Source organism: Drosophila miranda, chromosome XR (genome assembly GCF_003369915.1).
Source record: "Drosophila miranda strain MSH22 chromosome XR, D.miranda_PacBio2.1, whole genome shotgun sequence".
In the NCBI taxonomy this organism is placed as follows: domain Eukaryota; kingdom Metazoa; phylum Arthropoda; class Insecta; order Diptera; family Drosophilidae; genus Drosophila; species Drosophila miranda.
In genome coordinates, this window is record NC_046674.1 from 38,594,053 (window position 1) to 38,604,712 (window position 10,660).

The 10,660-nt window shown below is 54.1% G+C and overlaps 1 protein-coding gene across 1 annotated transcript; it reads right to left on the reverse strand.

Annotated features, from left to right (window-relative positions):
- Positions 1-1,308: 1,308 nt before the first annotated feature.
- LOC117186738 lies at positions 1,309-7,461 on the reverse strand. The gene is made up of 2 exons (XM_033387905.1): positions 7,438-7,461; positions 1,309-1,943 (listed from the first exon to the last, which is right to left on the reverse strand). The coding sequence occupies exon 2, from the start codon at positions 1,927-1,929 to the stop codon at positions 1,438-1,440; it is 492 nt and encodes a 163-aa protein (XP_033243796.1). The 5' UTR covers positions 1,930-1,943; positions 7,438-7,461; the 3' UTR covers positions 1,309-1,437.
- Positions 7,462-10,660: the final 3,199 nt, after the last annotated feature.

Consider the following 10,660-nt stretch of genomic DNA (forward strand, 5'->3'; position numbering starts at 1 on the left):
GTTATCGCCGAATAGCGCCTTCTGGGCCCCACCGAACTCAGAATCAATACGGAAATGCTATGCGGAAATACCGGCAAGTATCGCCGAGAGTACCTAGGCTATCGCCGGACGGCACTCACGGGACCCTGTCGGCCTAAGAATTACTACGACGCGGAAAGGGGAACTTTGCTATGCGGGAATACCGACAAGTATCGCCGAGAGTACCTAGGCTACCGCCGGACGGTACTTACGGGACCCTGTCGGCCTAAGAATTACTACGAGGGTCAGGGATATCGACGAGCATCACCGAGAGTGCCTAGGCAATCGCCGGATAGCACTTACGGGACACTGTCGAACTAAGAATTACTACGGGGGTCAGGGATATCGACAAGCATCGCCGAGGGTGCCTAGGCAATCGCCGGATAGCACTTTCGGGACGCTGTCGAACTAAGAATTACTACGAGGGTCGGCGGTACCGGCAAGCATCGCCGAGAGTGCCTAGGCAATCGCCGGATAGCACTTACGGGACACCGCCGAACTAAGAATTATTACTTTTCGGCGCTTCTCGTCTTCGGCCGTCGCTGAATTGATGCTGTTGGCTACCGTTTCGGCTCTTGGTGTATTTCTCTCTCTCTCTGGCTTCCGCTGCATTGTTGTTGTCGGGTTTTGTTTCTTGGTGTATTCCTCCCCGTTTTGGCGTCGGTGCCGTTAGGTTTCGGTTCTCGGTGTATTCACGCCGTTGCTGCGTCGATGCCGTTGGTTTTCGGTCCTTGGTGTATTCACGCCGTTGCTGCGTCGATGCCGTTGGTTTTCGGTCCTCGGTGTATTCCTCTCTCGTTTTGGCTGCTGCTGCGTCGTTGTTGTTGGGTTTTGGTTCTGAAAAGCCAGTGGCGTCCGCCGTGATCGCGACTTTCCCCCCTTTAAAGAAGATAATAAGCTACGTGGGGCTTAGAGACCCTTCGGGCCGTATAATATATAAAATTAATGTTATGTAGCCTTCGTGGCCTTCCCCCTCCTTAACCTAAAACTGAAAAGTCAATAAAGAAAAGTCAAAAATCTTAATTCTAATAACGTAATCTCGGGTCCCTCCAATGGGAAAATGAAGGCGAACTGATGGGCGGAAAAAATGTGGGTGGAGCGTACGCTCCCTCACACCCCCTCCATACTTCGGGGGTGCCGAAGAGCGACGGTGACGGCCCGGCTGCGGGTAATCTTTATGCGGAAGCAAGTGCCGTCATGGACCTCCAGTCGCCGGACTCCCATTCGGTAGGCGCGATCGCGTAAGAATACGGTGATGTTGGATATGAGGTCCCGGGGCATCTGTCGACCTGGCGCGTTGGTCCGCCATTCGGGGGAGCCTCTGCCCATTCCGGGTCGTCCTGCACCGCGGCTACCGTAGGGTGGAGTCGGAGGATCTGCAGCAGGTCGGCCATCTCGCCATACTCCAACTCCATACTTCTACAGCGTGGACGCCAGGCTTTGAGCGTCGCGTATTATCGTCTCGTGCTCGTCGGTGTCCGTTGTCGCGTTGTCGTCGTCGATGGCAGCCCCATAACTCCCGAACCAACGGCGATTCAGGGCGGCGACGTCGTGATTGGGCGCCGAGCGGGCACCTGCGGTTGCGAAGCGGCCCTCGGGCTCTACTTCCTCTTCGGTGTCGGTCCCCGGGTCCTGGGTTTGTCGGTCGATCCACCCTTGGATGGCTGCCACGCGCTGGCCCCATGGCATCCTGTCCGGTTGTCGAAGTGTCGCCTCTCCGACCCGCCTCAGCTGGGCTTGACGGGAGGCGGATGGCCCATTGGGGTCGACGATCCAGCCGCGAGCCCGGTTTGTCGTTGGTTCGTCGGCAGGTGCCGGGACTTCAGGCAGCTGGTCTCCGCTAGGGTGTCCCGTCGCATCACCATTTGCCCCTAGGGGCCGAGCTTGCCTTCCGTCTCTTAGACGCTTCATGTCTTCAGTCGATTCTAGGGAGAAAATGCCTGTCGGTTAGAACCTGCCTGTCTTAACTAGAAGTATTAATGCCCTCCCCCTATCCTGCTTGAGCGGTGCGAGTAAGAAGATGTTTACATTGGGTGTAGTACTTATCTAATCCCATAAGGGAATGTATACGTAGCTTACGGTTTCGTGGGTCGCGCCCCTTACGGGGCGAGGATGTGACGGTAGCGCGCTACCGCAAGTGGCCCTTGCGAAGTCGGCAGGTCATTCAGGTCTCTCCAACGTCGTTGGGTTCTCCTCGGGGTGGTCCACTCCGTGGAACGCCTTTAAGTCGGCTAAACTCGCTGTTTTCCTTCGATTGCCTTGATGAATCTGTAGCGAGGTTCACGGTAACTGGGTTAGTCGAGTCTGATCTTCGAAAAGGGTTGCGTTGTCGACCGGCCGCGGCATCGGCTAACGGGGCGAGTTGATAATTCGTTGGGGGGTGAGGTGCGAGTTGGTCTACCTTGACCCGCCCATGTCCTTCGGGGCCGTGGTCTTCCAGGCGTAGCGGGTCGTGGTGTAGAGCGATGCTGGTTTCCCGTGGGGTCGTTCGCTCTGATTGAGCCGCACTGCTGGGCATTTCTGATTTGGCTCGCGTCGATCGTGTTATATTTTTAGCGCCGCCGGGTCCGTCTCGGTCGGGGCTTAGATGCGTTGTCCTTGTATTGCTGCTGGGTCTGGCGTGGTTGAGGCTTCGATGCGTTGTCCTTTTATTGCTGCTAAGTCTGGCGTGGTCGATACTTAGAAACGTTGTCCTGATGTTACTGCTGTTTCTGGCGTGGTCGTGGCTTAGCTCCGTTGTCTTGGTAGGGATACTCTGGGTGGTTTTCGAGGCAGACGGACTGGCCCTGGGTGTGTCTAGCGGTGTCGCAGTCGTCTCCGTCGAATCTTCGTTGCTCTGGGTGTTCTTCGAGGCGGACGGACTGGCCCTGGGTGTGTCCAGCGGTGTCACAGTCGTCTCCGTCGAATCTTCGTTGCTTTGGGTGGTTTTCGAGGCAGACGGACTGGCCCTGGGTGTGTCCAGCGGTGTCGCAGTCGTCTCTGTCGAATCTTCGTTGCTTTGGGTGTTCTTCGAGGCGGACGGACTGGCCCTGGGTGTGTCCAGCGGTGTCGCAGTCGTCTCCGTCGAATCTTCGTTGATGGTTCTGGCGTGGTCGTATCGAATTGCGGGTCGGGTTCGGGTGGCGTTGCTGGGTCTGGCGTGTTCGAGATCCTGGGGCGTTGTCATGGTTACGTTGCTGGGTCTGGCGTGGTCGAGATTCTGGTGCGTTGTCATGGTTACGTTGATGGGTCTGGCGTGGTCGGGATTCTGGTGCGTTGTCACTGGTACGTTGCTGGGTCTGGCGTGGTCGAGATTCTGGTGCGTTGTCATGGTTACGGTGATGGGTCTGGCGTGGTTGGGATTCTGGTGCGTTGTCACTGGTACGTTGATGGGTCTGGCGTGTTCGAGACTCCGGTGCGTTGTCACTGGTACATTGCTCGGTCTGGCGTGGTCGGGATTCTGGTGCGTTGTCACTGGTACGTTGATGGGTCTGGCGTGTTCGAGACTCCGGTGCGTTGTCATGGTTACGTTGCTGGGTCTGGCGTGGTCGAGATTCTGGTGCGTTGTCATGGTTACGTTGATGGGTCTGGCGTGGTCGGGATTCTGGTGCGTCGGCTTCGTCCGGGGGGTCGCTGTTGGATTGGTCGAGCGGGTAGGGGCAGCGGATGCAGTCGCGGGACTTTCGTCACTAAAAGTAACCATGCGGGGCCGATTCGAGGATGATGTGGGGATCGGGTTGGTTTCCCGGATCGCCCGCTGGGTCAACTGCAAGTGCGCTCGTCCGCATTGTATTATGGCCTGGACGCCGCAAAGGAAATCGAGCCCCAGTATGATGTCGTCCACTACCATGGGTAGGACTAATAGAATCACCCGCGTTTCCTGTTGATCGTGTCGAGGGTAGCTGTGAGCGGTACTCCTTCGATGATTACTAGCGCGGCGATCCTGCCTCCTTCCAAACTTAAGGGATGAGTTACTCCTGGGGGCCCTGGAGGTATGTCTCCGATCGGTTCCCTGACGAGCGGAGACTCGGCCCGTTTCCCGACTCGGATAGCCTACAGCAGTCGATCGTCCGGATGCCGCGGCGGCCACACTCCCAACAGAATAGCACTCGCCGATTCCTGCGTGAACTGCTGAAACGACCTTCCTCCCCGCAATTCCGGCAGGCCCGGCGTGGGTTCACCGGCCGGTCTCTATCCTGGGTCACTACGCGGCTTGCCGTCTCGGCGCTCCGGGAGGGCCCGGTGTCGTCTGGAGGGGCATGCTGTGGGGTGGATAATCCGGGTCCTTGGTATGATGGCGTTCTGGCTTTCGTATTTGGGCGGTCGTTAGCTGGGTGGGTTTGTTCGCGGTCCCGCGTTGTCTCGTACGCTACTATCAATTGGGTCAGTTCTCGCAACGTCTCGAACTCATGTCTACGGGTGAACAGTTGGTATTCCGGCCGGAGGTCCTCGTAGATCCTGTCCAGCTCCCTGTCTGGAGTATACTGAGCTCGTTGCATCATGAGTCGGAGGTCGATCAAGTAGTCCTGAAAGGCTTCTCGGGGTCGTTGGCGACGGGAGCGGATCGTATCTTCCAAGCGCTGAAAGTATCGCGGGGGTAGGAAGAACTCCAAGAACTCCTTCCGGAACTCGGTCCATGGCTTGCCTTGCATCTGGAACGTCCTAAACCATCCTTCTGCCTTGCCAGCTAGTAGCCCGGAGATGGCTCGCGGCAGTTGTGCTGGGCTTCCGCCATATGAGTCAACCCTTTCTTCCAACCGTTCGATGAAAGCCAGCGCATCCGAGTGTCCGTCGAACTTGAGACCCCAATTGCGCAGCTTATCGGCCAGGGCGGCGAAGGAAATTTCTTCCCTTCCGGGTCGCGAAGTTCCGGCTTCCTCGGGGAAGCGGTGCTAGAGGTGATTGTCACCATGTCGCCGGTCAGTCGTGGTTTCAAGCCGGCCAGAGTCGCCGTGAGCTGCGCGCGGGAACTCGGGAATTATGATAGATAGAGGCTGCTCCGCACAGATCCCTTCCTTCCGCTCTCGCTGACGCGGTCCCGGCGACGGGGACGTGTTCCTCGGGCTTCTCGGGCTGGGCGCGCTGTCGAAGACCATTCCGAGCTCTTTGATCCGTTTTTCGATCCCAGTCGGATGCTCACCGCGCGAGATAAAGGCTGAGATCCGGCTGCGCAGTTCGTCCACTGTCCCGGTTTCACCGAGGCCGAATTCGGCGGCGATGGCCTGCAATTCGTCCTTGCGCCGATACGAAATCCACTGTACCCCCATGTCGAAGCACGGTGGTCGAACTGGCACTTCGAGGTCTTTCGCGTTTCCGACGGTAGTATCACGTATTGACCCTCCGGTAGAATCTTTTCTTAGGTAACGCACTGAATACCGGAGTCCTTGGGGCTAGTCACGGAAGCGCGGCGTATGCACGGTTAACACGGTTGTCCAGTGGAGGCGTCCTTGGCGTCCTTGCTGCTTGGGGTCCTGGTCGATAGTCCTTGCTATCGTTGTCCTATGAATTGTCCTGACTGTGGATCCTTGCTAGGCCGGTCGATAGCCCTTGCTATCGTTGTCCTGGGAATTGTCCTTGTGGTCCTGGTCGTGCTGGGTTCGTTGATTTAAGCGTTGGATCTCGTCCCGTGTTGATGGCTGAACGCTGACTGATCACTTTGAAGGCCGGGCGTTTTCTGATCGCGCTGAATACCGGGCATTTACTGATCGCGCTGAAGACCGGGCATTGACTATTCTCGCTGAGGGCCGGGCGTTGACTATCGGCTATTGTTTTGTAGGCCGGGCATTGAATGATCACGCTGAAGACCGGGCGTTGACTGCTCGCGCTGAGGGCCGGGCATTGACTCTTCTCGCTGAGGGCCGGGCGTTGACTATCCTCTTCTGGGTCTGAGTACGAAATATATAGCCGGGCTGGTTGGTCTTCGGGAGGATTCCGACGCTCGCTCGGCCTCTACCGCTCACGACTCGCTGCTCGCCGCGTACGTGTCGCTCTCTCTCTAGCGATTTCTGCCCAGCTTCGGCTCGGTTCTCTTTCTCTGCCGCCTCGCCGCGGCGCTCTCCTCCTCATGTGGGCGCAGCGGCCACGTGCTGACGCTATTGCTAGGGAGGTTAGGGAAGCCAGCCTCGGCTGTACGTGAATAATGGGCGACCTCACGTGCGGTTTTTTTTTCAGAGATATACAGCTATTCTTGTCCTAATGATTCCGACTGGCCGTGCTTGCGCATGGTACAGTCCCGATTCCCCCTGCTACTCGTTTTTTTTTTTTTTTTTTTTTTTTTTTGATCGACTGTTCCACTTAGCGCCCCAAAAGATAACGGAATCCCGGAGTCCCTGCTCGGGTGCCATCTGTAAGGAAGCGATCCTGGGCTGGGGTACATATCTCAGTCTACTCCAGGGTCGAAATTACAGCAATATTTATAATTTGCCGGGACTCCGTATTTCGGACCGACGATGGGGGACGGGGCCGCAGTCCCGCGAACGGGAGCGATCGTAGCGTGGGACGGGGCAGTTGGTTTCACCGAGAACACTCCGGTTATCGCCGAATACCGCCTTCTGGGCCCCACCGAACTCAGAATCAATACGGAAATGCTATGCGGAAATACCGGCAAGTATCGCCGAGAGTACCTAGGCTATCGCCGGACGGCACTCACGGGACCCTGTCGGCCTAAGAATTACTACGACGCGGAAAGGGGAACTTTGCTATGCGGAAATACCGACAAGTATCGCCGAGAGTACCTAGGCTACCGCCGGACGGTACTTACGGGACCCTGTCGGCCTAAGAATTACTACGAGGGTCAGGGATATCGACGAGCATCACCGAGAGTGCCTAGGCAATCGCCGGATAGCACTTTCGGGACGCTGTCGAACTAAGAATTACTACGAGGGTCGGGGGTACCGGCAAGCATCGCCGAGAGTGCCTAGGCAATCGCCGGATAGCACTTACGGGACACCGCCGAACTAAGAATTACTACGAGTACGAGAATACCGACGCGTATCGCCGAGAGCGCTTAGGCAATCGCCGGATAGCACTCACGGGACACTATCGGGCTAAACATTACTGCGAAAATCTGTATCATACAGGGCAGGTATCGCTGAGAGGGCTTAGGCAATCGCCGGACAGCCCCTTCGGGACCCAGGGAACTACGGGGATCAGGCGAGACACCAACAGGAGTCACCGGGGGGTGCTTAGACGATCGTCGGATAGCGGCCTCAGGACCCTGTCGGGCTACGAACTACTGGATGGAATCACACGGACTCGGGCAAGAGGCGGGAGGAAAGGCAGAGAAGATGAAGCCCCGGGCCTCCAGGTTCCCTAGTGTATAGATTGTTGGAGGTCGTGCTATGTTTCTGTTATATTCGTTACATTTCACTTTATTCTTTCTTGGTTCCCTACCTATCGCACCGCTCAGCAGCCCGTATACACGTCTAGAGACTAGCTTACCCCTGAACTCCCACGCTTGTACTCGTCGAAGCCTCCTCTTCCCCGTGAGTGCAGCGTAGATGCAGGATCTCACCTCCGATCTCTCGGAGGTTCTCTCCGATCCAGCGTCAGCGTGGGCGGCTAGCGTCGTCATCTTCCGCGGCGGCAGAGAGCTGGCGCCGTCGTTCGGCGTCTACGCTGCGCCGGTGACTTTCGTCTCTCTGTCTCGCTGCTGGCGCGTCGTTACTGGATTTGATTGCTGTTCTCAGCGGTCCTCTTCTGCCGTTGCTGCGTTGATGCTGTTATCTTATCTTTTCAGCGCTTCTCCTCTGCCGTTGCTGCGTCGATGCCGTTGGTTTTCGGTCCTCGGTGTATTCCTCTCTCGTTTTAGCTGCTGCTGCGTCGTTGTTGTTGGGTTTTGGTTCTGAAAAGCCAGTGGCGTCCGCCGTGATCGCGACTTTCCCCCCCTTTAAAGAAGATAATAAGCTACGTGGGGCTTAGAGACCCCTCGGGCCGTATAATATATAAAATTAATGTCATGTAGCCTTCGTGGCCTTCCCCCTCCTTAACCTAAAACTGAAAAGTCAATAAAGAAAAGTCAAAAATCTTAATTCTAATAACGTAATCTCGGGTCCCTCCAATGGGAAAATGACGGCGAACTGATGGGCGGAAGAAATGTGGGTGGAGCGTACGCTCCCTCACACTGTAGTGAGGCTGGTTCCATGGCTCTTACGACTGTACCTACTTGTCCTTGGCGACTAGTCAGGAAGGTTTGTATGCATGATTCGCTGAAAATTGCCTTCCTGGCTTTTGCCATGATCGGAGTTGATTCTAGAGCGTCTGCGGCTTTGTATAATGCCGACTTTAATTCTGTAACTTGCTTATAAAGTTCGTCCACTGGTAACTTCTTTGTTATTAGGCTGTGGAGTTCGATCAACAGCGCGTGTTGGTCTCGTTTATCGGCGAAGTTGATGGTCAAGGTCTCTTTAATTTCGTCCCATTTTAGTCCGGCGTCCAATGCAGTTAAGGCATCGTCGGCTTTACCCACTATCTTGTTCCTGATGGCCCTCAAGAGGAACTGGCCATTTGGTGTATGGTCCGTTCCTCTGACGAGCATTAAAATTTCCTCAACATTGTTGATGAATGAGTGCAGTTTTTTTGTGTCTCCGTCGTAGTCGTGCAGTAGTCGTATTCCGCCCGGTCCTCTTTTGTCCTTGCCTAGTTTCGACATTAACCTTCTTTTCATGAAAGTTGTTTTCCTATTGTTCTATTCCTACCCCTTTTTTTAATGTAGAATATTTTTTAAAGGACTATGATGTCGATTCTAACGATGCTCGTTATTTTGTTTTTTTTTATATCGCGATTTGTGTAAAGTGTGAAATTCTAAATTATAATGACAATGTGTGTAAGACAGATGTCGGATATAGTGTGTGTATTATAAATAGTAATTGGTGGTTGTGTTTTTTTTTGTTTTATATATATGTGTGTATGTAAGTTGATTGGTAGGGTCTTATTTGTCTTAAATTAAAGAAGGTATGTTTTTGAATGGTTTTAATAACAATCTGTACGATTGTAGGATTACAGACGAACTAGTGTTTTGTTTTTTTTTTTATGATTTTAAAAGTAAATATGATTGTTTTTAATTATGGTGTTTGTCAATTGTTTGTGTGTGAAATTATGTTTTTATCTTGTTTGAGGTGTCCCGTGTTGCATTTCCAAAGGGGGAAAAAAATGGAAAACTTAGCTTTTAATTGTCTATGTTAATAGAAGGTGTGCTGCATATAGAAATATGCGTTTATTGCCGCGTGAACCCGATCCGTCATTCGCCCTGAATTCCGGATCTGTCACATTATTTTTTATTAATTATTCTTTTATTTTAGCAAAACTTGTTGCACATACATGTGTATATATTGGTTGAAGTACTAAATTCGATCCGTCGTTCGCCTTGAGCTGCGAATGTTAGTATTTTGAAACTTGAGATTTATTCTTTTGGTGCACATGCACATTCATTGAATTTTTATTTAGTCCCGGGAATAAAAAGCCTCCTCTGGTACACTGGACCACGGTGCCAGCGACATCCTCCGTTTGGTTACCAGGCGCCAGTATGGCAAGCTCCAGGAGGTAGGGAATAATGTTAATAGAATCCGGAGGACGGCAAAGGGCGAGCTGTTGCTCGAGGTCAACGGCGCGAGTAAAAGCAACTCAAGGAGGACATAAGCGTGGCATTGGGACAGAAGACGGACATTAGGGTGGTGTCAGAAGAACTATGCGTGGAGGTCAGGGATCTTGACAGCCTGGTCGAGAAGGAGGACATCGCAGCAGCGATAGCTGCATCGATAGACGTTCCCAGCGTGGACACCAGCGCCATTAAAAGTCTGAGGCCATCTTTTGCTGGCAAGAGCTCTTCTCGAAGCGGGAAAACTCAAAGTTGGCTGGACAAGCTGCAGGATCCGGAAGCGCACTGCTCAAAGACGATGCTACAGATGTCTGGAGCTTGGGCACCTAGCAATCAGGTGTACGAGCGCGGTAGATCGCACCGGCACGTGCGTAATCGCGTAAATGGGCACAAGGCGGCAGCCTGCCAGAGCGATCTGCGGTGTTTCATCTGCACTGTTAACAACAGCAAAGAGACGAACCACTATGCGGGTAGCAGGAGATGTCCTGCAGCCAGGAGTGCGCCCAACGTGCCGGCCCAAAAACGAAGGTTTTGCTGCTCAACCTCAACCACTGCGCTGCCTCTCAAGACCTGCTGAGCCAATCCGTAAGAGAATTGGCAATTGATCTCTCCATGCTCAGCGAGCCATACCAAAATAGGGAGTACCCTGGGTTCATCCTGGATGCCACCAAAAAGGCCGCTATATGGCTATGCGGGGCCACGCCATTGCAGCTTTCCCTCATAAGCGCTGCGGCTGGATTTGTGCGCGCTAAGGTCGGAGGGGTGTGGATATACAGCGTCTACCTCGCCCCAAGCCTGTCGCTCTCCGAGTTCGCAGGTACTCTAGACAACCTAGCGACAATCGGATCGGTCATCGACCTTACGTTCGTCAGCAGCTCACTCTTCAACTTAGCGGGCTGGAGCATCAGCAGCATCTACACAGGGAGCGACCACAGGGCAATTATCTGGCACATAGGCCAACAGACGGCTAGCGTAGAGACAGCTACGCCTAGATGGAAATGCTATCGCGCCGATACGCTCAACACGGCACTGTTCACGGAGCTTATGTCCAACCTCACGGCGGATGGA